The sequence below is a fragment of the Actinia tenebrosa genome, unplaced genomic scaffold (assembly GCF_029948245.1).
Source record: "Actinia tenebrosa isolate PJP-AT-01 unplaced genomic scaffold, QUT_ActTen_1.0 PGA_scaffold10__47_contigs__length_13832649, whole genome shotgun sequence".
Taxonomy (NCBI): Eukaryota; Metazoa; Cnidaria; class Anthozoa; order Actiniaria; family Actiniidae; genus Actinia; species Actinia tenebrosa.
In genome coordinates, this window is record NW_028292570.1 from 263,655 (window position 1) to 289,916 (window position 26,262).

Genomic DNA, 26,262 nt, shown 5'->3' on the forward strand with positions numbered 1-26,262 from the left:
GACAGTTTTTCATTGTGATCCTTAATAAAAAAGGAATGTCTGTAGTTTAATCCATAAACTTGAACACAAAATTTCTGATTCGCCATACTCACTAACTAGAATAGTGAATGTAATTCATTTTCTGCAAACCTAATACTAGACATGTAAGAAGATAGATTATGATATGATGCGAACTCTTGCTGACAATAACCGCTCAGCACCATTAAGGCATGGCTCTTTTGAGGAAGTGATGGAAAATCAGTTATTTATTCATATCTTTGACAGTTTACTATGAATCTTTCCCCAATTTGGCTCGTAGTAGTAATTCTTCAAGGCAAGCAATTACCGCATATCTGTTACCATGGAAACCAGGTCACGTGACCACAAAGCCGCCATCTTGGATGTTTTAAACAAATCGTTTGTAGTCGTATTGAAACTACTTCAAAAGTCCTGAAAATCCATATTCCTTTTTATATTTGCAATACCTATATGGATCTAATTGGATATCTTGGAAATTATATTAAGTTTAATTTTTAGAATATTTTTAATTTTTTTAAAAATACAGAAAATATTCTAAAAATTAAACTTATATAATTTCCAAGATATCCAATTAGATCCATATAGGTATTGCAAATATAAAAAGGAATATGGATTTTCAGGACTTTTGAAGTAGTTTCAATACGACTACAAACGATTTGTTTAAAAATCCAAGATGGCGGCCTTGTGGTCACGTGACTTAGTTTTCATGGTAACCAAGGCTCTAAGGTTCCTTCTTTTCACAAAAGACATTAACTTGCCAAGTTTGGGGAAGATTCGTAGAAAACTGGCTATGATATAGACAAACAGTTTTTCATCTGAGAGCCATGCCTTAATGATGCTGAGCGAACCTATTTTTATATTTTCAAATGTTTACTTCTTGAAAATGAAACTTCTCCAAAAATGCAACCTTGCAGGCCAAGAAAGAACTAGGAGGTTACAACTAGGAGCCAAACGGAGGACTATACCAGAATGATGAGTTCAAAGTTGAGACTTTTTTAAAAAGACATCTTCCTAGTTTTACGAGGGTAGCCAACTCTTATGATCAAATTAGAACTTAGATGTTGATTTTTTTGTTGGAGGGAGGAAAACAGAACCCGGAGAAAAGTGAATCGTTGTTGAATAAGGCTATTATTAGTATCTTTGATATTGATGTTTTAACATCAATATCAAAGAAAAGTAATATATTAAGAAAGTTGTTCGCAAATACCATCAATATTTTATGACAAAGTGACTATGGGGAACCATATGATAACCATATACCTGATTGTATGGCAATATCAAAGAAAAGTTATTTATTAAGAAAGTTGTTCGCAAATACCATCAATATTTTATGACAAAGTGACTATGGGGAACCATATGATAACCATATACTTGATTGCATGGCCACAGCACTGCTGTTTGTTCAAGTAAAGGGATAGCTAAAACCATACTAAGAGTTTTGAAAATCGTCTTTTCAGCTGGCCTCAACACATTATTTCAAGGTTTTTTCTGTTTATTTTCAGTGTCTATACATAAAGACTATTTAGAGAATCACAACTGACAAGGAGCTAGAAAAATTATTTTTAAGCGACGCACGGTATTTTCACTCACTATTCAACAGCTTGTTTGAAGAAGTTAAGAACGGACTCAGGCATAAGTCTGGTAAGTTACATTTGATTTATTTGGGAACTTTATATCGTCAGCTACTTCCTTTACGAAATGTCTCAACTACGTATATACCTTAACCACGTGTTACTAATCTCATATGGTAAAGGTGAAATAGTTAATTTTGAGGAACTTTTCGAGCGCTGTTCGTTGCTGACTGGCTGCAGGTTAGTTGCAAATCGATCTCACGATCAGGTAGTCTAGCTGAAGTTTTGTTCCTATCGTAAAAAAACTGCTAGAAAAGGAAATTTACGAATAAAGACTTCTGAGCACAAAAAAAAAAAAAAAAAAAAAAAAAAAAAAAAAGAACAGCGTCCTTTTTTTCGATTTTACAAGCCCTTTATATGGGACCAAAACTCCCTACCCAGTTAGATGTGCGAAACGAAGAAAAAATAGTTAGTTCCTTGAACACGGTAAAGCGGGAAAACTGTTTCGTACACATCGTTCATCACTATTTCTTGGAGATTAATTCAATTTTGTTTAAGTTAAGGAAATGAGGACAGTTAAAGGGAGTCTGGAAGGTCTGTTTTTTTCCGATATACCGACTGACGTCGTCCCAGATTGTCAAGACAACTAAAATTCTTTTTTTTTCTTGCGTATGAAAATGACTTTCAAGTTTCAAAAGAATCGATCGCACTTCATTGTTTTCTGTTCGATCTGTTCTTGGAAATGGCCTGATGTGGAGCTTGTAACTATTGCATACAGCCTGCACATTGAAATAAATTCGAAATTTCTCAAAATTTCTCAAATGGAATATTTTGGTATTTATGAAAAAAAAAATTTTTTTTTTTAAGCTCAAGGAACAAAAAACAGTCGGTACGATCACCCTTTAATTTTGCGATTTTACAAGCCTTTTATTAGGACCAAAAACTGTCTATCACCGACTCTCTTCCTCGTATAGAAAAAGCTGGTATAGCCGAGACGGTAAAGACCTCTCTGCACGCAATGCATTGTTTGTCAAGTATTGTCTATAATCTCTTGTGAAAAGGAAATATTCTCCACCAGCAACGACGAAATATGCTATTCCTAAAATATATTTGGCGAATCTTTCCATTTACCGCGACCTGGTCCGGAGGCAGTTTTTTTTTTGATCTTCGGAAGCGTGAATAGCACATCCAGCTCTTCGAGCCTCGGAGGGGTGAAAGTACTGTTATCAAACAAAAGCGGCGTATAGGCTCGGTGTAGTCCTAACACAAATCTCCAAATTAATCATTCAAGCCTTCCAAGAAGTCCCTGTCCATCGTGAGCTGAGGCTTAGCTTTCCGCTGTGAGATGTTGTCCACCTTCGTCCACCAATGTTGACTGCCTAGAGTCCCCCAATCTTGCCCCACTGTTTCCGATTATCTGCTATGATCTCATCAATACCCCGAGAAAATTTCTTTACTCTGTCCGTATTGTTTGCGGCTGCAGCACGCCCCCTCTTTTTCATGAGATATTTAACTAGTGGTGTTATTTACGGTCGATAGATTTTCGGACTGATTTAGTCGTATCTAGAACTCATAAAGACTAAGCCTATTGGGGAGACGGGGGGGGGGGGGGGGGGGGGAGTTTCGATTTTAAGCGATAAATCTGCCTTCATACGAGTTTTTATTCTTATCCAGAAACACTAGAAATGACTGATAGTTTCCACTAATTATAATTTCATACAAAGGTCTAAGTGAAATGCCTTATAAATCATTTAGTAGAATCTCAAAATATTTTTCTTGGAATCGCTGAAGTTTCTATAGTCTCCTAGCAACCGCTATCTGTGTCGTTGAGAGTGATCGCTATAGCGGCTGCGTAGGTGAGGCTATGAAATTTTTTGCGTGAGAAAATGCAACAAATTTCGCGAAAAATTTCCATCATCATTTCATCGCACTGATCAGTTGTTCTTGTAACCCCATCATCATTTCATCGCACTGATCAGTTGTTCTTGTGACTCCATCATCATTTCACCGCACTGATCAGTTGTTCTTGTGTCCCCAACATCATTTCATCGCACTGATCAGTTGTTCTTGTGACCCCATCATCATTTCATCACACTGATCAGTTGTTCTTGTGACCCCATCGTCATTTCATCGCACTGATCAGTTGTTCTTGTGACCCCATCGTCATTTCATCACACTGCTCAGTTGTTCTTGTGTCCCCATCGTCATTTCATCGCACTGATCTGTTGTTCTTGTGACCCCATCGTCATTTCATCGCACTGAACAGCTGTTCTTGTGAACCCATCATCAGTTCATCGCACTGATCAGCTGTTCTTGTGACCCCATCATCATTTCATCACAATGATCAGTTGTTCTTGTGTCCCCATCATCAGTTCATCGCACTGATCAGCTGTTCTTGTGACCCCATCATCATTTCATCACAATGATCAGTTGTTCTTGTGTCCCCATCGTCATTTCATCGCACTGATCAGTTGTTCCTGTGTCCCCATCGTCATTTCATCGCACTGATCAGCTGTTCTTGTGACCCCATCATCATTTCATCACAATGATCAGTTGTTCTTGTGTCCCCATCGTCATTTCATCGCATCAACTAAACAAGGTTCACTCTGCATCCTTACCACGCTTTAGATCGCCTAAGATCGCCTAAGATCGCCTGAGATGCCATACACGCTATCATTTTTTACTTAGATTTTGTTAGATTGCAGGCCTTATGTTATGCCATATATCAGTCGACTAAAACAACTTTCAAAATAAGATGTCTTTTTCCAGAATAATTCCGCAGTTTCATTTTAGATTTTATACGTGTAAAATATATTTTCCCTATCAAATTTAATTCTGAGAATAATTTAGTTTTTTAAAACAATTCTAGAGATCTCCGCATCGAATGCTCAGCTTTTGCCGCATTTTGCTGTTAGCGAAGTTTCAGTTTCTCTCTTTAAATAATAGGAGAAGAGCAGATTTCGAAAAAAACTCACTAAACGGCCTCAAATCGCGCTGAAACTTCGCCAGACTGTTGAACAATGTACAAGTAACGACTGTATCAAGTTTTAAAGCAAATTGTTGATTGAAACATTTTATTATAATATCTTCATGATATCTCCTATACATTCCCTAATAAGAAGAGATACCAACTAGCTAAAAAGTAAGAGTTAGTTACCGAGAACGGAGGTAATAAGCCAAATACATCCCGAGGGCCGCAGGCCCGAGGGATGTATATGGCTTATTGCCGACATTCGAGGTAACTAACTATTTTAGTTATCAATTAAGAAGGTTTTCTATAATATTCTGATGTTAGACTTTTAAGATAATGAAAATAAAAAGAATTTTAAAAAATATTCGTGGTTCAGTTGGAAGTTTAGAATGTATACAAAAGGGTAAACATTTTCCGCTTTGTTTTTATATTTCCCTTGTTGTCTATAGAGCATGAACAATGTGAGTTGATTATAAAGGGATTTACTAATGCCCTCTAGTCCCTACAGAGGTAATGTGGCACATAGTTTTAATGTTCTGGAAATCTATGATGCTAATTAAACAAAAGTGCAGATGATAATAGAAAACCATAGATTTTAGGGTTTCGTAATCACATGTGGCTGTATGGCAATGGAGTTGGAACGAACCGGGCATAGAGATGAAAGAAGCCTTCAAAAATACCAAAGGCCAAGTGTAAGTGTCAAGACAGCGATTTCCAAGTGCTTTGACAGTGGAGGTAACATCTACGGCAAAAAGACCTAATGAAGATCTCGATAATGGCGGCCAGGAAAACAAGAAGAAATGTAGTGAAAAGGATGAGCAAAACCCAGTTTGTAAGAATTGTTATTTTAAAAACTGTGTTGTAAACTTTAACACATAAACTATGAGCACTAGCAACGATTTGATAATGTAATGTTTAGAAAACATATCTCTATAGTGTTTTTGAATGTAAACATTAATTATATTAGTTCTGTAGAATAGTATTATTCCCCAGATAGTTTACTCGTCAGGCAGCAGGGAAGAGCGGGGCTGATATGAATTAATCTGATTGGCTCATTATAAATTCAAGGTCAATATATAGTTATAAACCGGGTTTATAACTATATATTGACCTTCGATTCATAATGAGCCAATCAGATTAATTCATATCAGCCCCGCTCTTCCCTGCTGCATTTCAATTCCCTCCCCGGGCTTTAAGTTTGTCCATTGTTTATGAGGGTTGTAATAAAAATAAAGCCTTATGAATAACAAAGAAAACCGTGTCAATTGATAACTAACTAGTGTTAGCTGCGTCGGTGTTTCTAATAAAACAGTAATACATGTAAGGGTAAATTTTACACCGTGGAAAGATGAAAAAACTTACTGACGTTTCGGACGTTATTCCTTCGTCGGAGTAAAAGAGGAACTGAGGACAAGTTTTCTATGATTCTTATATAGAACTACATCGAAACAAATTGTAAAAGTTCTATGAAAGCAGCTGCGCTCTTACTTGTGCTGACGGATGAAGTTTTTCTTTTCTTTTTTAAGGGGAAGAAATTAAGCGAGGCATTTCTCAAATAAATGCAACTCTGCATAACTAGACTAGAAAAGGAGTTTTTACCAAGTTTTTTTCTCACCCCTCAACCAAAATTAAATATAGTTAAATAAATTAAATATCTTTATTTTGGTAATGGCATTAAAAACTCAAAAAAGTAGACTAGAATTATTTTCGAGTTTTGTCGGGACATGCTAAGGCATATCATATGTCATTTTTAATGAAAAATAATCTGCCTCAACATGTTGGAAGAGGCTTTCCAAAAGTAATTAAAGTCGTGACAGGAGCACAGTATTTTCATTCACTATTCCACACGCTTGTTTGAAAATGACGTCACGAGAAGACTGCTGACCGAGAATAATCCCTTTGGCCGTGAGGTGAAAATTAATGGTGGACGGTACTAAAAAAGCAAAATTTTCAAACTTTCCGTCGGAATATGAAGAAAAAATGTCTACATTTGATTAATAGAGTAGTATAGATCATTTTGACGAAGTTTCAAGTTTGTACGAAAAGGTAGCAATTTTTTGTCCAAAAGGCACTTTAACTATTTCTGTGCATTCAATCTTATACTTAGTTGTGAACAAAGCTAAGTTTCGGTGTAGTTCGGGTTGAGCAAAAGGACTTTCCTTAGTCGTTGTGGCTATCAGTCGGGATTCCTTACTCGGCCACTGTCCTTACTTAGGTCTGTCTGGTGCACATCTAGTCTTATCTCAAACATGTGGTAAAAAGAAAAAGTCTAATTAAAGAATATCCAAGTGTTTGTTGATGGAATGGGAAAAGGTCTCTAAATTTGCTGAAAAGTGTTTAACTGATTGATAAGTTTTTCGATCTTTCGTTTACGTTTTTCGATTCTGTTCAAAGCGTAATCCAAATCGCTTTTAGCTCGCGTTTTCAGTTGCTTTAAGGTCAATGTGAGCATTTCTGAGTTCTTCAGATTTTAGTTCAATGCCTCGTTCTTTCTCATTAATAATGGTTTGAATTTTCAAAAGTCTACTGTCTCTTTTCTGAATCGCTTTATTGAGCTCTCGTTTATAATTGCTTAAGAGGAAATTTTTTTTTTCAATACTGAGCAATAATGGCAAAAAGCGCCAAAACCTAAACATTCCTATGAGTTTTGATCCCAATTTTCGTTTTGGGTTACATGTAACACTCAAAACCTTTTCTAAACAGTTAGAAACTGATGTACTATGATAAAATGCCTGTTTGAAGCAGTATTTTCAATTGTACAAAGATGTTTTGTTGCATTTGTGTTAAAATGTTGCTTTGTCAGGCTTTTTTGTCGAAAATATATGAGAAATAAGCAAATGAAGGCCTAAACTTCATTTTAATAAATTTTTTGCTTTAGGTACACACTTTCATCTCCATCATCTCCACTTCCAAACCAGTTAAACTTTATGAATAACAAGATTTTAGCCTTGTACAACAGCCTTTCTTCAAGAAAATAGTTTTTGGCGCTCACCGCTTGAATACGAAAAGAATTCTCTCTTAATATAAATTTTAGCAAACAGACGAACGACCTACTGTCATTTTTCACTTTCATCATATTGAAATTGAAATTCTTGGAATATATTTAAACCTTTTCAGTTTACTTTGGGCATTCCCCATTTCAGAACAGTTTTTCTCATGCACAACCGTTAAACAAAGAAATTCTACTCTAAGGAATGTCAAACTCCAGTTTCTCCTCCCCTCGAATGACACATGATCTGAAACGGGAAAATATTACGTCCAAGCTAGAAATGTCCGTCTGTTGAAATACGAGTACCGAATGTGCGTCATTCCGTTGTTTGGCAAAACGAAAAGTGAGCTCTATAAAGATTTTTCTTACTTTTTCTTCATGAAATGATTTGTTTTCCAAAGTTCTAAATATATCAGCTGGAGGTTTAATCACTGAGAACATTTTTCGCTTTGTTTTAGCGGTTTTCAGTTGTGAACAGTTATATCCATGCACGTACAACAAACACTACAAAGACAAAACATAATCGCAGAACAATATTTTGAGTTACTTTGACAAGCCGAAAAGGAAATGTTTTTTAAACTACGCAGAGAATTTAAATTGTCTGTGTAACTGACAAAGGTACTATTGACCTTTGAGGAACATGTAGTGTTGCACTGCGGATATTATTCAAATTGACGTAATGAATGTAATCATTGCCAAAAAAAAAAGAACAAAGTGGCGTCCCCTTTTTTCCGAGATGCTGATCACAGCTTCAGCTTTCAGCTTGCACTGATTTAAACAAATGACATAGCCTGCTGAATAAGTGTCAAAAAATAGTTCCCAGTGTTCATGTATGTGTTATAAAGTTAAATTCTCAACAAACGCCATGTAAGGCCTAAAGGTGATTTGATACATATGCATGAAGCTGCTGAGATACGCCAGCAATTTCTCTCGTTCTGGTAAGCTTTAACGCGCAGTCCTAGCTAATTTGCTGCAATAATCTGCAGTGTCTATCATGTACATTATACGCTCGTATTTCAATTATAAACATCAATTTTGCAGAAATTAAAGTATTAACGAAATAGAAAAGGCGCGCATGTTCTTGAAGAGAGAAGTATGAAGAAATTAGGAGAAATACGACGCGTCCTGCATGTGTTTCTAGTCACAGCATCACTTTAAATCTAAATTAAATGCTCTCACAAGGAAACTGGAAGCTAAGAATTTTTCCATTCATTGCAGAAATACATAGAAGGGAAACCAAAGCAAGACTACCAATATACTGAAGATGAGTGGCCGAACTCGAGACCCAAATGACGACATAAAAGAACTAAAACAGAAAGTAAGGAGTAATGAGATAAAGATAGCAGAGTTGGAACAACGGCTACAGAAAGATCGTGTCTGCTATACCAAGAATACCAAAGAGTTTGAAGATGAGAAAAAAGCTCTCGAAAAGGAAGTGGACGAGCTCAAGAAGAAGATAAAATGGTTGGAAGAGGAAGTTCGATATTTTTCAACCAAACCCGCCATCACAAACCTTAGAGGAGAAATAGAGAAAAAAGACGCTCAAATCGTTTCCTTTGAACATAAACTTGACGCTATTATAAATCAATTGGCAGAAAAGGATAAAAGATTGGAATCTATGGAAAAAAAGGCTCAAGATCAAGAACAATATTTAAAAACAAATATGGTTGAAACCGAACAGCTGAAAAACGAAGTAAGATATTTCAATGAAAAATCTCTAAGGCAGGAAAACGACTTGAACAGATACATGGCTAAAACTGATGAGCTCGAAAAATCTCGAAATAAGCTGTACATTGGTCAGTTGTGTGCTAATGTGATGGAAGCAATATATTGGGAAGTCTAGACTTGCCAGAGTACTTTGATGAAGGAAAAGATTACAAGCAGCCACATCTCAGATATATTGATATAGACATTGAACAGCTGTATGAAACTAGAGACGATCAAAAAGAAGCTCAAGAAAGGTGGACGAAATTGCAAGCTGACAAGATTGATCCAGATAAAAATAATGTTAAGAAAGTAATTGACTTCATGGAAGACAAGTTGAAAGAGATGAACATAGAGGCCCATCCTTGTCCGTTGAACGAAGAAGAATTACAGGATATTGCAAGTAATTCACCAGGTCAGGATCAGCAATCTTTAAGAAAGGTGATCCAATTACATTTCCACACACTTAGTTGCCATGGCATTTAGTGAAAGAAACAAACTTTCAGCTCTTATCTTGATACTACAGTCAGGAGTCATGTATATGAATTTTCATACTTGTTTTCTCTGACTTTTTTAATGTTTGCGTATCACTCAATTGACGAATCGTTGTCGGGTTCAGAAACATAGAACATAGAAGCTGAGACCGAAATGGCACATGGGAAGTACGTTAATTAGATGCATGCTGTGACCGGCGACCCGTGGCATCATCCACTGTTTTTAAAACCATTGAGGTTGTTAACGTTGTGCTGAAGTTACTAAAACAGAAAAACAAGAATACGTTTAATAGATACGAGATAACGCAAGTGCATAAGCGGTTTCGTCTACGCTGCAACCTATAAAAATGCGAAGCCAAACGGCTTTCTAAACCGACTGCATGGATGGCGCAAATGAATACATTATAATATCAATATGTCATTTCCCATGTGCCATTTCGATCTCAGCTTTAATGTTCTATGTTTCTGAACCCGACAACGATTCTCCAATTGAGTGTATACGTTTTTATCAATATTTCTATCATTCATCAATTTTTATCTAATTATCAGCTCTTATTTCAATTTTACTTCGATAACACACAATGCAAAAATGTGTTGCCACAAAACTCAACAACCACGTCTTCAAATTCTTAATTTTAAATTCAATCATTACAATTGTTGAATCATGCACTTTAAAATAATTTATAGATACAACTTTTGTCATTTTTGTTTGCCATAAGGGAAGAGGTCAAAACAATTGTCCGCAGTAGGGACTTTGTGGACTTTGTTCTTTGTGTTTCTCTTGGAGGTCTCGGTATCTGCGTACTGTACCACGCACAGTGACACACTACGACAACTACGTTTACTGGAGATATTGACCCTAGACACAAGAGAAACAGGAATAACCAGGTAACGACAAACCAACACTGATACTCTTTACGACACAGCACTTATACTACAGTTGTAGTAATTGATTCTGAGGGGGCTTTTATTCATTAGCGCATGGGAGAGGGGGGGGGGGGGGGGGGGGGGGGAGAATTGGCAAAATCACATGGAAAGCTTTACAAACATAAACCCAACACCACTCCATCGTAAAAGTGACATTTTTATAACCCTCCTTGTATCACCCACCCACCCTGCAATAGTCAAAAATTTCCTCAATCTTTGATTAGGTTAAACAAAAAGTGTGTTTCCTGTTGCATGAGAAAAATAATTGGGGTCAGTAGGTCGGATTTTTTTTACTGATACAACAGTGGAAATGAGCTTACTGGGAACCCTGTGGTGCATTTGGGAATGAAAAAAAAAAAAGTAGGGTCGGCAAAAATCGGCAAGGAAATTAGGGTCGATTGAGCAACAGGAAACACACTTATTTTTTTGTTTGACCTGACCCCCCTAAACATTTTCTCAAAACTATGTAACCCACCTATGATTTTGTCGACCCCTCCCCCCAATGCGCTTATAAATTAATGCCGCCTAAGATAAGAATAAGCATTAGCACCCTTTTTCTGGGACTGCACAATTTTGATAAATACATGATTATTAATTTTTTATTACAAATTATCAAATAATAATAACATGCTTTTATTTATCATTAATAGTTATAACTTAAGTTTGTTTTTGTAGTGATTATTAATAAAGAGATTTCATTAATAGATTAGAAAAGATAATGATAGATGATTAGAATTCATTTATTTAGTAGTTATCAGAATATTATTAATTTATTGATTATTATTAATAATAATAGTTGATTAATGATTTATCAGTAGATGCATATTTAGACCATAGTTATTTCAAGAGGTGATTTTTATCCGAATGATTTCTTTCCCATATTTATCTTTCTCCAATTTTGAATCATGTACACAACCAGCCGGCCTGGCGATTTCTGAGATATTTACTATAAGTTTTTATATTACATATCTAGTTTTCTTTATCAAGACATTTTTTTTTCTTGTGCTTCCTTTGCTTTCTGCTCATCTCTCTTTCTCTAAGAAATGTATAATAGAAACAAAACTTTATTTAAGTGTCAATGTATTTAGATTATACAACTGATTGGGGACACTGAAATGAAACTGAAACGAAGAAATAATTAAAGAAACAAAGTGTTTTAAGAATCCCAACTGGCAAGGAGACAAACCAGTTGGCTATTAACTATGGCGCGTTTTTCGTGCCAAAATTCAAAGATTCGGTTCAATCATTCAATCCTTCAGTTCAATCATTCAATCCTTCAGTTCAAATATGCAATCCTTCGGTTCAATCATTCAATCCTTCAGTTTAAACATTCAATCATCTGTTCAATCGTTCAATCCTTCAGTCCAAACATGCAATCCTTCAGTTCAATCATTCAATCCTTCAGTCCAAACATGCAATCCTTCAGTTCAATCATTCAATCCTTCAGTTCAAACATGCAATCCTTCAGTTCAAACATGCAATCCTTCAGTTCAATCATTCAATCCTTCAGTTCAAACATGCAATCCTTCGGTTCAAACATTCAATCCTTCAGTTCAAACATGCAATCCTTCGGTTCAAACATGCAATCTTTCGGTTCAAACATGCAATCCTTCGGTTCAAACATTCAATCCTTCAGTTCAAACAATACGCTTTCAGTATTCCATGTTTTATCATTTACTTTCGAGATTGTTCGGCACAAATATCGTTGTCTTTTACTACGTCATGCTCCACTTCCGTCGTTTTTCAATTACATCGATATTCACTTCCGTCGTTCTTCACTTTATCGTAATTCGCTTTTGTTATTCGGCACTTTGGACGTTCTTTGGAGACTGGGCCGAGCACTAACAAATCATGCCGGGAGAGACGGGTACAGAACCTACTAATTGAATGAGTAGGGTCTGGGTACGAGATTGCAGATTGTTTTGCTGATTGTTTCGAGTTCGTTACTTATTATATTGTTTGCTCGATATTGCTCAAATACACCTTGTTTTTACTTACAAATTCATCGAAGAGATGCTCTGTCAAGATGGCCGTACAACAGATTTTGAATCGTGCTAAGTCTTTGGCAAAGGAGTTGGAAAGATTTGTGGATAATGGCAGTGGACCGGACCATGACAATGAGATATGAAATATCAGATTGATATGTTGTATCAGCACAGCATTTATATTTCTGGTTCCGAAGAAGATGAGCCTATCCACAATATCATTTTGAATCTAAAGAAGATCTTCAAATTTATTTGTGAAACAAGAGATATATCGTCCGGAGCAGGGTACCAGACACAACAAAAACGTACTGGCGAACCCACAGGGAGCCCGGCTTTGGAATCTGTACATGAATAAATAAATCAATAAAGTGCTTTGGGTTTCCTGTGTTGAGATTTGAAACAAGACGCCAATGATGTATTGAGATTTGGTAACTTGATAGCAGATTAATGTAAGTAATTCGAGAGCAGCTTATAATTCAAATTTAACGTATTAGTGTAACGCACGCCCTAGTAAATGGTAAGAAAGAGAGAAGGGCTGAAACAAGGCAAGTTTATCGTTACATGTGCACCAGCGGTTGATGGGACCAGTGCTAATGAGCTTTAGAGGAACGCAGTCTGAATGTCAACTTGACGAGTGCTGGCAATCAGAATCTGGAATCAAATGAAAACAAATCAAATATTCAAGGAGCACAATACTTTATGTTATGGTGAGTAAGGTATATTTTCCAAAATATATGACCGTTAATTTCGTCGTCAGGATCTAGAATCTCATGTTTTTTCTTCAGGCTTTTGAAAAACTTTTCTGTATCTGGACGGGAATCCCAGGTTCCACTACCAAGGTTAAATGAAATGTTCTGCAAAGTTCTGGGGAAAGAAAATGGAGTTCCTGATAAAGAAAAAGGACATTTCCCCTCTGTGGTACGCCAGAAAGTTCGTTTAGAGCGAGGCGGAAAACGAACCTATGTATAATATAAAGGACAATAAAAACAGAATGCTGCATTTCAATGAAACTGTCATGAATCTGTCAAAGTCTATTGTTTGAAAGCAGATATTTACCAGAGAGGTCACGGTTGTAGAGCTAACTGGTCCCATCAACCACTGGTCCACATACATTTAAAGTATGGCTTACAAATATCATTGTTTTGTGTGTCACAGATTAATATTCCCTATAAATAAGACATGCTGTCGTTAAGTTTATTTGTCATGTGATCGTTTGGTGCTGTATTTGCTGGTAATTAACCATGGCGAATTATTTTAACGGCGGTTTCAAAATAGGTACTCAAATTAGTTTCAGCCCTTCTCTCTTTCTTACCATTTACTAGGGCGTGCGTTACACTGATACGTTACGTTAATCTGCTATCAAGTTACTGGTTAGTACGATTACCGGAAACTCAACGTATCAGCGCCTTGTTTCAAATCTCAACACAGGAAACCCAATAAAGCACTTATTGATTCATTTATTCATGAACAAATTCTAAACACAGGAAACCCAATAAAGCACTTATTGATTTTTTTATTCATGTACAAATTCTAAAGCCGGGCTCCCTGTGGCGAACCTGGAAGGCCTAAGTTCGAAATAACTCAAGAACAATTGGAATACCTACTTGAGAAGAGGTTCAATTGCACAGACATTGCAACTATGCTTTCTGTGTCTGTGCGAACAATCAGACGCCGAATGCGTCTTCTAGGCCGTTTAGTGATATATCTGATGATGACCTTTGTACCATTATCAGAGATATAAGAGTTACATGGCCAAGAAGTGGATACAGGATAATGTAAGGTTGCTTAAGGGCGAAAGGAATCATGATACAGCAGCAACGACTACGAAGTATAATGCGTTTCCTTGATCCAGAAGGAACTGTGGAAAGGTGGAGAAAGATTATCAAAAGAAGAGTCTATACTGTCAGTGGCCCAAATGCATTATGGCACATTGATGGTAACCACAAGCTTATCAGGTAAGAAAGTGGGAACATTCAACTCATTAGAAAACACAAGATAGACAGTAACCGAGGGAAATAGAAAGACTGCTTAGAGTCCACAAGAGTCATTTTTATATCAAAAATACCTAAGAATAGACCCTTTCAGTTGCATTACAATGTTTTATCGTTTCAGACCTCATGTCATTCCCTAGAGAATATGGTTCTTTGTTTAAGTTGTGTCCATGGATATTCATGTATCTTCACGTGTAAAAAGGGATTGCAACTGCTAAACAAAGAAATGATACTCTTGGGAATGACATGTGATCTGAAACGATAAAACATTGTAATGCAACTGAAAGGGTCTATTGGTTTAATTGCCAGACCCCACATAGTCCAACCAGTTGTTATATGACAAAACAATTAAATCTGTCAGTCTATAAGTGAATATTGGAAGGCTTAACATTTCAGTAGTGTTATGATTTGCAAGTTGAGTATCAGTCTTCAATTGTTTGTTTCCAACAGATGGAGGATAGTGATTCATGGTGGCATTGATGGATTTTCACGCATCCCAGTCTTCCTTAGCTGTGCCACAAATAACAGAGCATCAACTGTATTAGCCTGTTTTCTTCAAGCTGTCGCAAAATATGGTTTGCCATCACGTGTACGTTCAGATAAGGGTGGAGAAAATTATGATGTGTCAATGTACATGTTGTCACACCCAAACCGTGGCCCTGGACGGGGAAGTACGATTGTGGGTAAAAGTGTACACAATCAAAGAATAGAAAGACTTTGGAGAGATCTCTTCTTTCAGAAAACCTCCATCTTCTATCAACTCTTCTACCATCTTGAAGATTGTGGTGTATTGGATATCACAAATGAATTAGACATGTTTGCATTACATTATGTGTTTGTGCCACGAATTAATAAAGAACTATCTGAATTTGTTGATGGATGGTGCACCCAGTTTATCCTCTGCCCAGAACAAAACACCAATGCAGTTATGGGTCATGGGGATGCAGAACAATGCTCAGTCAGATTTAGAGGTTTCCAAGGAAATGTATGGGGTAAGAAACAACTTTCATAATTTTCCCTAGTAGTATTTTATTTTGGATGCTGCAGTGTCCAACACAAGGGCGGATTGAGGGAGGGGCAAAGTGGGGCTGTAGCCCCCCCTTTTCCAGCCTCGTTTACTCCCTTTGCACCCACATTTCATGGGCGCCTAAAATAATCTTATATGATTTCGAATCCTAGCCCCTCCTCCCCTAACTGGTGTCTAGCAAAATTTTGTCAAGCCCCCCTATATTTGTTGGCTGGATTCGCCCTTACAACATTAGTAATTAAGAAGGTGCATGTAGGTCACAAATTTAACATTAACATTTCATGATTAATATTTCAGGAAAACTTTCAAGATTATGGCATTGAATATGATGGTCCTTTGTCAGTAGAAGAAGAGGACAATATTGACAACCAGGAAACCATGACAGTGCCTGAATCAACATTTCAGTTAAGTACTGAAAATGTTCATGCATTGGAAGCTACAATTAACCCTTTATGTCACAGTAGCAACTATGGGATTGACATTTTCCTAAAGACCATTGCCCACTTGAGTCAAGTGAGCTAACAATTACAATTATTAATTAATTATTAATTCAACTTCTGAATATTAATTTTATTGTTCTCTGAAAGTGTAACTACATCAATCAGGGCCACCAAAGCAAATTAACTAATCATCTTCAGCTTTTGTAAATCATTATATTTTGAATTGCCCATGTCATAATTTAAAGACTGCCATGACTATAAAATTTGATCATAATGGCAATTAAAAATCATTGCAGTTTTCCAATCATTTCCAAAACAAGCATTTAAACATTCCCGAAATAAGCATTAGAAAAAGCGAGATCATACAAATCAAATAACTTTGTTGTCGGTGGCAAAGGCAGGGCAAGAGATGGTCGGGGGAGCTTTAGACATGATATGCATGTATTTGCTGTTGGAAGGAACGATGTCACAGCCTCAAAAAATGATATGCTTGGTTTAATTATGAAACCCAAGACTGGCTCCTCGTCAGCTCCAGTTGTAAACCTAAGGATATGTGCCAGGGTCACACCATTTCTTCTTACACCTAAAAAAATGAAAAAAAGGGAAAACATCTAAAAAAATTATAAAAGAATCTACCGTGTCTAAATAAAGCATCTATCTATCTATCTAATAATGTAATGCATACTGTTTAACAATAGACATGAAATTAAACTGGCTTTTAACCAATCATTCTTTAAAGCCTTATAAATTCAGCATAATTGTAAAAATTAATGTAAGCTCTGAAAAAAAATTCTATCTTATTCATAGACCCCCTTACCCTAATGACATTCCATACTTCAACTACCTCAATCCTCTTCAAAGTTTTTTCACATTCACATCTTGAAATGCCTTTGAAAATATCTATATATAAATGAAGCTACCAACAAGGATTTTGGAAGTGAAGGACAAAAATGTCATCAGGGTTGAGGCTGACTGACTTCATACTTAAAATACATGTCCGAGTTATTCAGTACTAAAGGAAACGTTTGTATACGTTAAAGAGAAAATTAAGAACAAATATCATTATTTTTGGTTTTTAAATGTGAACCAGTTTGAAATACCAAGCTTATTAATCTACTTAGATACCAAATAGCATAACAGGAAGGTTACATAGCTCTACGACTACATATGAACAGAATTTTTATTTCATAGCAGTCACTTACTTGCAGCTTCTCTCAAATACTTGACAAACTGACCATAAACAGCATTTTCCTGTGCCCTTCTATTTGACCCTGACTCACTGAATAGGGGATCCAGTAGGCTAATCAATTTCCTTACAGTTAAAATGCTTGGGGGCCCTGGTTTAAGAATATGTAAGAAAAGTGGTAATTGACTCCCAACCTAAAAAACAACAACAAAGAATGTCATAGAATGAATAGAAAGGCTTTCCTGGCCAGAATTTCTTTAAGCACATGGACAAATGGCTAATTTTTCAATAACTTGATTTATTACAACTATATGTGTAACAAGGGGATCCAAGAAAGTATTTTTAGTACTTCTTTTATTCCTTCAGTAAGAGATGCAAAAAATTCTTCATGTAATATCACATCAAATTTATAAAAACCAGGGGTAGAATAATGACTTCTTAATATTTTTGTTTAAATGATTACATGACTTGGTGACATATACATGACATCAATAGACTAGAAATGTTGAATGAAAATTGAAAAGTGCAAATATCCCTAAAGTTACCTGGTGGATACCAGTCTTCTTTAGGCCATCTTGCAGTTCTTGTAGGCAAGGACCCAGGTTTTCATTCCCAAAAACTTCTTCAAGGATCTCGAGGCTTAGGAACCTTGGCAAAGGCCCATTTTGAATTATGCTAAGACCTTCAAAAAATTAAAGAAAGTATCATAGCCAACACTCTAAAGAATAATCATGAAAATTAATGATAACATGACGTTACTATGAAAATTGAGAATTTTTCTCTGCCCAAACTTTAGCAATACTTTGTGGACATTTTAATTTTGTTTACTTCTCTTCCTATGCGTCTTTCATGGCATAAGATTTTATAGATCTAAAAGTGAAAATTCTCAACTGACAATAATATCAACAGTGGTTATACAGTATTTGTAATCCTATGAATTCATGGTTAAGATTATTTTGCCCAGGCATTGTGTGGCACAATGAAGTTCACCTGCCTTGATTTAATACTGTGTCAGTTAATATTACATGAACAAACAAAAATTATGTGTAAAAATAAAAAATATTGAGAACAAAGATTTGTTTCAAAAATCTTACCAGTTGCTTGCTGGCTTAACATGACGGGTGAGTAATTTGCACTTTTGATGTCACAAACTAAATAACTTGTTCGCGTCTAAGGTTTGTAGTCATTCACAATGTTTTATTTATTTCAGTCGCCTTGGTATAGAGTCTTTAACAAAGATTTTATTCAGAGCTACAATTTGATACAATGATTTGTATTTGTGAATTTCTTAATATATCTTTGTCTTCCAGTTATCAATTCTTTTAATGGGATTGTCACAAAACAGTGTATTTATTTAATGCTTAAGCGAACTTTAGTAGAAAATAAGGGTGGATGAACTTCATTGGGCAAAACAATGTGTGTGTGTGTGTGTTGGGGGGGGGGGGGGGGGGGGGGGGGGGGGTGTTGGATCAGTATGCAGCCTTTTTTTTGTTGCATTTAGCAAGTCCCAATTTCTTTGGAACGGATAAATATGGTTGGTACCTACCAAGTATAACTCCAACTGTGGTATACTTGTCTCTCATTAGCTCTCTTAGTCCATTATCAAAATAAGTTTCTTTTATTTTTGCCAAGCATAAGCGAAAAAATTCTTTCCTTGGGCCCCCAAAGTCTTGTGCCTCCTATGCATGGGGTATAAAAATACATTTTTTTAATAAATACCGTTAAAAATAATATTTATTGTCAAACTGTAAGCAGGCATGCTTAGTAATCAATTTAGCAATGATCAATCTAACCAGGACCTTAGATGATATCCCTGTCTTGCATAAAAATTAGTTAAAATGGCACTGGTGATAAGCAAGGGTTTAATGATTATAAGCTGACTTTTCACCAGTCATATCAGAGAGCATGATGGACGACTGGTGACAAGTCAGGACCATGAATGTGATAAAGAATTCATCATTGCGGGTCAAGTTATTTAACAAAAAAATTTAGCACAATTGATAACCAGAATAGTTTCATCTAGTGTCAATGTAATGACAATGCATTTTGATACCTGATGTATATAAATTAGAATAGCAGATGCATAAAATACAGCTATTATAATTGTCTCTGGTTTGAAAACATTCTAGTAAACAATTATTAGGAATATAAAATGTTATGGTGATAACAATCATAATGTTGCAGCCAGCATTGAAATATTGTGTAATCCTGAAAAGGTCATATCATCCCATTGTTATCCTTTTTAAGTTAAAAGTTTAATATTATGGGGCATTTCAAATAGAATGTCATACAATGTCCAAATATTAACAAAATAAGTGATTTCAATAAGAATCCCTCATCAGATTTTTGATTTTTTTTCTGTAAAGTTGAATATCATAGAGCACTTTAAAAATCCCAAATAAAAAAGGGGTGTCACGGCCTTTGTTTAAGAGCTATAAGAGTTTGAAGAAGCGAAAAGCGTGCCTTCTTAATTAATGTTTTGCCCGTCAAAACATTCAAATGACGTCATCAAGATGAGCGCGCGCGTGTAAATTTCATGCGTAGAAAGCATGCACGCAACCTCTAGGTAATACATATTTAATGTGACAAAAAACTCTAATCATATACTTACGAGATCTGGACTCGATCACGGAACACAACCTTGTAACTTCCTGCAAGAGTTCCTTGCATCGTTCAGATGCGTTTTCCACCATATTTACTACACAAGAATAGGTAGAAAGTGTTTCATAAATATTTAAAATAATAAAAGGTTTGGAGGTTACAAAAATTTACAAAATCATTTCCGTAAAGGTGATTTCCGCGATGGAGTCAACGAGTCGCGTCACGCGTTGCTCTTTATGGGCTACATTTATTAAAAAATCTGGTCTAATTTTCTTATTATCTCATCAAACTCTTTTCAGGGATCGATTGTGCACAAGTCCTTCTAATTATATGTTTTATTAAGTTGCCAATACAACAAAAACAATGTGTGTTCCTAACAAAACCGATAGACAATGCCTGATTTCAAACCAAGTCTGGCATGTATGGGAGGTTACTTGATATCAAGTTGAATAATTATTGAAATTAAACTTAAACTACAATAAAACGAAAACAAGGTATTTCATAGGATAATTTCTCTTGCCATTATGCTAAAAAAAGATTAACAGAACTTACTTTGTGAAGAATTCTACGAGTAGTCCAAACCTGGAAGCAAAGCACGTGCGTCTCGACGAGAGTTGTCACCTCTAATCACAGGCAACCAACAGGCAACCCAAGTTTGGATTAGGGGGCAGTCTCCCAGCGTCTCTCCCGGCATGATTTGTTAGTGCTCGGCCCAGTCTCCAAAGAACGTCCAAAGTGCCGAATAACGAAAGCGAATTACGATAAAGTGAAGAACGACGGAAGTGAATATCGATGTAATTGAAAAACGACGGAAGTGGAGCATGACGTAGTAAAAGACAACGATATTTGTGCCGAACAATTTCGAAAGTAAATGATAAAACATGGAATACTGAAAGCGTATTGTTTGAACTGAAGGATTGAACGTTTGAACTGAAGGATTGCATGTTTGAACCGAAGGATTGCATGTTTGAACTGAAGGATTGCATGTTTGAACCGAAGGATTGCATGTTTGAACTGAAGGATTGCATGTTTGAACTGAAGGATTGCATGTTTGAACTGAAGGATTGAATGTTTGAACTGAAGGAATGAATGATTGAACTGAAGGATTGCATGTTTGAACCGAAGGATTGAATGATTGAACTGAAGGTTTGTTTATTTGAACCGAAGGATTGAACGATTGAACAAAGGATTGAATGATTGAACTGAAGGATTGAATGATTGAACCGAAGGATTGCATGTTTGAACTGAAGGATTGAACGATTGAACTAAAGGATTGAATGATTGAACTGAAGGATTGAATGATTGAACTGAATCTTTGAATTTTGGCACGAAAAACGCGCCATAATTAACAAGCATGGTTGAGAAACTGAATTTGAAACTGATATTCTGTTCTGTTCTGTTTTTCTCTGCTCTTTTCTCCTTCCTTTTCTTTCTTTCCCTCCTCCTCCTCCCCTTACACTTCACTTTCAAGGAAGTTTAAGGAAGAGATGAAAATGTTCCTTGATCAAAGAAAATTAGGCTCAAGAACTATACACTAACAAAAATATTCCAAGATGTTATGCTATTTTGCACAAATAAAATGATTTTAAATGGTTTCGATTATATTTGATTAGTTTGCCTAGGATACATTACTTGAGTCCAACTACTCTAAAAAGATCTCATAAGAAGAACATTTTTACAGGCTACAAAAACTATTACCATATCTTCTCATTGACTCAAGGGTTAGATCTGTGGGTTAGCCATGCCCTGATTTAGGCCCCGTCCACACGTATCCGGAAATTTTTGCATCCGCAAATTATTTTTTGCGGATACGAAAATGTTTGCGTCCACACGCAGCATATTCGAATCGTTTTCACCGTCCACACGTTTCCGTTTTCGTAAAATTTCCAGATACAGATACAAAAATTTCCAGACACGTGTGGACGCAACCCGTATCCGTAAAAAGAGGAATGGCAGATACAAAAATTTACGGATACGTGTGGACGGGGCCTTAGATCAGCCCAGAGGTTGTTTCAGGGTTTGATCTGTGAGTTAGCCAAGCCCTGACTTAGATCAGCCCAGAGGTTGTTTCAGGGTTTGATCTGTGAGTTAGCCATGCCCTGACTTAGATCAGCCCAGAGGTTGTTTCAGGGTTTGATCTGTGAGTTAGTCATGCCCTGACTTAGATCAACCCAGAGGTTTTTTCAGGGCTTGATCTTTGAGATAGCATTGCCCTGACTTAGATCAACCCAGGGGTTATTTCAAGTTTCCATAAAATGTGAAAGATTTGGGCATTAAAATAGGTCGTACATTTCATCACCTCGTGATAAGTACATTATAGACGCATCTGTGGATTTGTTAATTTAGTTTTCTCTTAACTTTTTTTCCATATTTATTACAGTCATACTGGTAATGTCAGGATTCTTGAAGTCAATCCTGATGGGAATTATGTGCGGCTCTTCAATACCTCAGCGCATCGGGAATGCAACACTTCACCTTTCACAACTGTGAGTCCAACGGACTAGGTGGCTGGCTCAAGCCCTGCGGCCGTCACATGTGAATTGAGTTTGTTTGATGTGTTGTTCTCTCCTATGCCATGAGAGTTTTCTACGGGTTCTCCAGTTTCCTCCCATGTGAGTTGAGCATTGTGTGCATAGTAATGTAGTAATAATATTAAATGTAGTGGTAGTGTGTATGAGCAAAAAGTGTTCTCAATTAGTGCAAAAGCTCTAGAACAACTAGACACTTGAATAAAGATATTCATTTATTTTTTTTAAGAGCACGTAAAGTAAAACCATGAAATGAAAACAAAGTTGATACTGACAAATACTAGCTATTTAGTGACTAATAGTTGCTCTCACTTGACCAGAAAATCCATTACACAAAAGACACAAAATAATGTTCTCTTGTGTATTTGTCTTTGTTTAATGAATGTTCTGGCTGAGTGATAGCAATTATTATCAGTCACTAAATACCTACCATTTGTCAGCATCAACTTTGTTTTTATTCATGGTTTTACTAGGGTTTTTTTTTCTAGGATTTTTAAAAAGAAATTTAAAAAGTAAAATAAAAAGAAGTAAACATCTTTATTCATTCAATAAATTATTATAATTTATGGGCGCATGTGACTCACCCAGTGCTTCACCCTTTGCTCCACCCTGTGCCTCACCCTGTACCCTCACCCTGTACCCAACCCTGTGCCCCACCCTTTGCCTCATCCCTGTGCCCCATCACCGTGCCCCATCCCCATGCCCCACCCTGCGCCCCATCCTTCCAATGCCATTGGTTCACAAATCCCTTTTCTTTCTTCATTCGTCACATCTTTCATTCATTTTCTATTTTTCCATTCATTTAGGATGAAGAGATTGGCGGTTACATGGTTCAACAAAATGTCTCTGGTAGGCCAGTGCCTGTTTTTCGATTTCCGCCGAGGACAAGGTTGAAGGCCCTTTCCCACACTACTGTAAGATATCTTGACTTCCACTCTTAGTAAACACCCATTTAGGGGCAAGTTTAAAAAATGGTCCAAAATAGGGACCCGAATTCATTGATTTTGGTGTTGGGTACCCGAGTAAATCCCCCCCCCCCCCCTTTCCCTCACCCCCCCCCCCCCCTCCATCACGCTATATCCCCCCACCCCACCCCCTCCCAACACGCTATTGAAATACTCCTTACTGTAGTATCTTTGCTGATTATTTCTACAAGCAAATACGTTGTTTAGCAACCATACAAACAGACACTACATTCACTACTGTATTTGAATTGTAGTTTTAGATATTTTTGAGGACAAAATACAAACAATTTCACTTCCAAAGGTGCTGGATACATCTGTAGTGATTGAAAACTTTTACGGATCAGAAGCCTTAATGTTTGAATTAATTCGAAAGTACTACATGAGCTAAATTCAGAAATATTTGAGCATTTTTGACGCGATACGAGGGGGTTTAAAAAATCGCACGGTTGGCACGATGGTGTGATTCTACTACCACTACCAAAATGCTGAAGTCGCGAATATTCTTTCTTTTTCAAATTTATAGTTCCTCATGAAAATAGTAAGGCAATCGGTGCTAATTAACTAAACAAAAGAAAGCGTTCAAGGGAGCCTGGTAGTGGTAGTAAATGACGCTATAATGCAAGTGGCCTGTTGTCGGAGTCACCTAAAGTTTTTGGAGCACCACACCTTCCCGTACATCAGTGCCAGTTATATGACACATTTTCTAGTATAAAGTGTTCATGATAGCAAATGAAAAATTCATTGTCATTCGTTGCCTTCTGTTTTCCGGTAGGTTTGGTCAGCGGGCAGCCTCATGAAGCACAATCCTCCATCAGATTTCTTATGGAAGGAGCAGCATAAATGGGGGACTGGACCTGAATGTACGACAATTCTTTGCAAGCCTAATGGACAGGTAAGATAAGTGAAAAATTCAGAGAATGGGAACCCTGTGTTGAAGAATTCTGATATTCGTATCACGTGACCGTCTAATCCTCTCTGTCACACAATATATGCGATGGTCCTGAAGGGGTAAGATGAGGGCTGGGATTTGGGGGAGGGGGGGCTGGGAAAATGGGATTTTATGCACTGGGAATAGAATATAGAATGGAATGAAATACTACACTCGTGGTTCCACTTTTTGTTTTCAACATTTAAAAGCCGTCATCTATGACCAATAAATGGAAATCTATGAGAAATTTGAACTCCTTAAGTCGTGGACAAATTTATGTTTTAGTTTATATTTATTCCTGACCGCAACTATAACATAAAAATTCAAAAAAGATTATGTATTTGTTTTCAGGCAGTGGCATGGACAACCGCTGCTTTTCCATTTGGTGTTCCTAATCAAATCCCTACGCGGGACACTGGCCCGGGATCCCCTCGGGATACGGGTTTGGACAGAGAACCTTCGAGAGAGCCAAAATCACCCAGGTATGTATATACACCTATTTCAAAAACGTAGTCTGCGTCACATCCGGAATTTTCTTCGTAAATACCGTGGACTTATTCGAAAGAAAAAGGCCGGATGGAATGCAGGCTACAAAAACGTTGTCATTGCCAAAGGCGATAGGCCATAGGCCATAGGCCATAGGCGAAAAGCGAAAGGAGATAGTCCATACCAAGATCCAAGAATAGCTGGAATGACTTGTGTTTCTGCTTCTTATTCACGTTAAGAACATGGACCTTACAGTACCCTCAGAAACCAATACCTTATAGCTTTACGAATAGTGAAAGAGATAGTGGTGGTATTCGGTCTCAAAACGCACCAAAGTTGTACCAAAATTTTGAAGGTGTTAGATTCAATGGCCCTGACAGATTTTCCAAACACTGCCCAGGTGGTATAAAATATAATTATTTAAGTGTAAACTCGGAAAAGAATCTCAAAGGAGAGTTTGGTTTGAGTAATGGGGATTTTAAGGACTGTGGTAACCAGTATCCATACAGACATGAAGTGGAATTAACTGTGAAGCCAGAAAATGTCTGGCCTAGGAAAGACTCTGATGTTGTGTCTACTGTAAAAGTAAGGGTTGATATTATGCAGACTTGTAATGCTGGTGTTACAACAGATATGCCTGTACCACCAGCAGTAAACCTGGTGCAGTATAGAGACGTCAAGTACTCACCGAAAGACCAGGAATGACAGCCAAGATACTTTCACTCGGAATGTCCTAAAGGGATATAACCAGGGTAAAAATGAGTTAACAACTTGTAAGAAACCGTTTGAAGATTCAACAATATCATGCAAAGTTGAAGCTGAATTTCCTGGCCCACATCACCATGACCAGGCAGAGAACAAACAAGTAAACAAAATGTATGACAATTCTTCACCACCAAAATCTCATGTTTCATATGTCGATCTTAAGTCTGGTTCATCAGAGCAGACTAATGCTTTGGGCAATCCAACTGAAGGCTTAAAATGTTCAACTCTGAATCATGGATCTTTAATTCCTTTGTCACATTTGGGTGTTGTGGATCAAACCACATTTTCTAACACTGAACAGACAGATTTTGGCTCAAAATTATTGAATAAGGATGATTTTGCTCCTGGTATTACCAACGAGCTTAAAAGTAATCCTCAAAACTGCATTGTCAAGCAGGAAGCTGCAGTAAAAAAGTCAAAAACTCTGAACAATAAGACAAACACTAAGGAGAAATATGGAAAGGAAAGTACAAGGAAGGGTACTGCTGCAAGTAAGCTTGTTCCTATCCTTCCAAGACAAAATCCAGAAAAAATATTTTTCAATGGACAGTTGATGTCATTCCAGAACAGTTTTGCAGCCAGTAATGGAAATAAACCAGTGATGAATCAGAAGGATGTTTTTCGCAAGAGGAAGAGTGTTCCTAAGAACGTTTCTGCCAATGAAGCAGCTCTTGTTCATTCTAAGA

The 26,262-nt window shown here is 36.8% G+C and overlaps 4 protein-coding genes and 1 long non-coding RNA gene across 10 annotated transcripts; 4 read left to right on the top strand and 1 right to left on the bottom strand.

The window, feature by feature from the left end:
* Nucleotides 1-1,510: 1,510 nt before the first annotated feature.
* On the top strand, nucleotides 1,511-22,421 carry LOC148912638 (uncharacterized). Of its 5 annotated transcripts, XM_089026420.1 has the most exons (4): nucleotides 8,296-8,487; nucleotides 8,768-9,668; nucleotides 10,467-10,635; nucleotides 22,285-22,421. In XM_089026420.1, the coding sequence occupies exons 2-4, from the start codon at nucleotides 9,578-9,580 to the stop codon at nucleotides 22,406-22,408; spliced, it is 384 nt and encodes a 127-aa protein (XP_088882546.1). In that variant the 5' UTR covers nucleotides 8,296-8,487; nucleotides 8,768-9,577; the 3' UTR covers nucleotides 22,409-22,421. The 5 variants fall into 5 exon arrangements, 3 of the variants coding, with proteins under 3 accessions (XP_088882545.1, XP_088882546.1, XP_088882544.1); XR_016119115.1 differs by lacking the exon at nucleotides 10,467-10,635 and having other exon boundaries at nucleotides 8,319-8,487; nucleotides 8,768-9,694; nucleotides 22,285-22,367; XR_016119116.1 differs by lacking the exon at nucleotides 22,285-22,421 and having other exon boundaries at nucleotides 8,319-8,487; nucleotides 8,768-9,694; nucleotides 10,467-10,727.
* LOC148912639 (uncharacterized) lies at nucleotides 13,281-13,669 on the top strand. The gene is made up of 2 exons (XR_016119117.1): nucleotides 13,281-13,366; nucleotides 13,445-13,669. It is a non-coding gene; the product is annotated as an uncharacterized LOC148912639 (long non-coding RNA).
* LOC148912640 (uncharacterized) lies at nucleotides 14,330-16,340 on the top strand. Its single transcript, XM_089026414.1, has 3 exons — nucleotides 14,330-14,614; nucleotides 15,101-15,642; nucleotides 15,975-16,340. Exons 1-3 carry the CDS (start codon nucleotides 14,463-14,465, stop codon nucleotides 15,998-16,000), a joined length of 720 nt encoding a protein of 239 aa, XP_088882540.1. The 5' UTR covers nucleotides 14,330-14,462; the 3' UTR covers nucleotides 16,001-16,340.
* Nucleotides 16,233-20,746, bottom strand: LOC116309019 (uncharacterized). 2 transcript variants are annotated; one of them, XM_089026416.1, is made up of 6 exons: nucleotides 20,457-20,744; nucleotides 19,915-20,001; nucleotides 18,850-18,982; nucleotides 17,849-17,985; nucleotides 17,320-17,497; nucleotides 16,233-16,700 (listed from the first exon to the last, which is right to left on the bottom strand). In XM_089026416.1, exons 3-6 carry the CDS (start codon nucleotides 18,884-18,886, stop codon nucleotides 16,441-16,443), a joined length of 612 nt encoding a protein of 203 aa, XP_088882542.1. In that variant the 5' UTR covers nucleotides 18,887-18,982; nucleotides 19,915-20,001; nucleotides 20,457-20,744; the 3' UTR covers nucleotides 16,233-16,440. The 2 variants fall into 2 exon arrangements, with proteins under 2 accessions (XP_088882542.1, XP_088882541.1); XM_089026415.1 differs by lacking the exon at nucleotides 18,850-18,982 and having other exon boundaries at nucleotides 20,457-20,746.
* A 16-nt stretch (nucleotides 22,422-22,437) lies between the features above and the next one.
* LOC148912641 (uncharacterized) lies at nucleotides 22,438-25,516 on the top strand. The gene is made up of 5 exons (XM_089026413.1): nucleotides 22,438-22,516; nucleotides 23,239-23,346; nucleotides 24,170-24,289; nucleotides 24,677-24,807; nucleotides 25,051-25,516. Exons 2-5 carry the CDS (start codon nucleotides 23,260-23,262, stop codon nucleotides 25,514-25,516), a joined length of 804 nt encoding a protein of 267 aa, XP_088882539.1. The 5' UTR covers nucleotides 22,438-22,516; nucleotides 23,239-23,259.
* Nucleotides 25,517-26,262: the final 746 nt, after the last annotated feature.

Excerpts from the sequence above, each read along its gene's own strand:
- LOC148912638 (XM_089026419.1), top strand. The coding sequence starts at position 8,814 with ATGAGTGGCCGAACTCGAGACCCAAATGACGACATAAAAGAACTAAAA.
- LOC148912640 (XM_089026414.1), top strand. The coding sequence starts at position 14,463 with ATGATACAGCAGCAACGACTACGAAGTATAATGCGTTTCCTTGATCCA. Across the intron at positions 14,615-15,100 it reads GGTAACCACAAGCTTATCAG|ATGGAGGATAGTGATTCATG; the intron begins GTAAGAAAGTGG and ends TGTTTCCAACAG. Across the intron at positions 15,643-15,974 it reads TTTCCAAGGAAATGTATGGG|GAAAACTTTCAAGATTATGG; the intron begins GTAAGAAACAAC and ends TTAATATTTCAG.
- LOC116309019 (XM_089026415.1), bottom strand. The coding sequence starts at position 19,996 with ATGGTGGAAAACGCATCTGAACGATGCAAGGAACTCTTGCAGGAAGTT. Across the intron at positions 17,986-19,914 it reads CGTGATCGAGTCCAGATCTC|GTCTTAGCATAATTCAAAAT; the intron begins GTAAGTATATGA and ends AATTTTTTGAAG. Across the intron at positions 17,498-17,848 it reads AGAAGACTGGTATCCACCAG|GTTGGGAGTCAATTACCACT; the intron begins GTAACTTTAGGG and ends GTTGTTTTTTAG.
- LOC148912641 (XM_089026413.1), top strand. The coding sequence starts at position 23,260 with ATGGTTCAACAAAATGTCTCTGGTAGGCCAGTGCCTGTTTTTCGATTT. Across the intron at positions 23,347-24,169 it reads AGGCCCTTTCCCACACTACT|GTTTGGTCAGCGGGCAGCCT; the intron begins GTAAGATATCTT and ends GTTTTCCGGTAG. Across the intron at positions 24,290-24,676 it reads TTTGCAAGCCTAATGGACAG|GCAGTGGCATGGACAACCGC; the intron begins GTAAGATAAGTG and ends ATTTGTTTTCAG.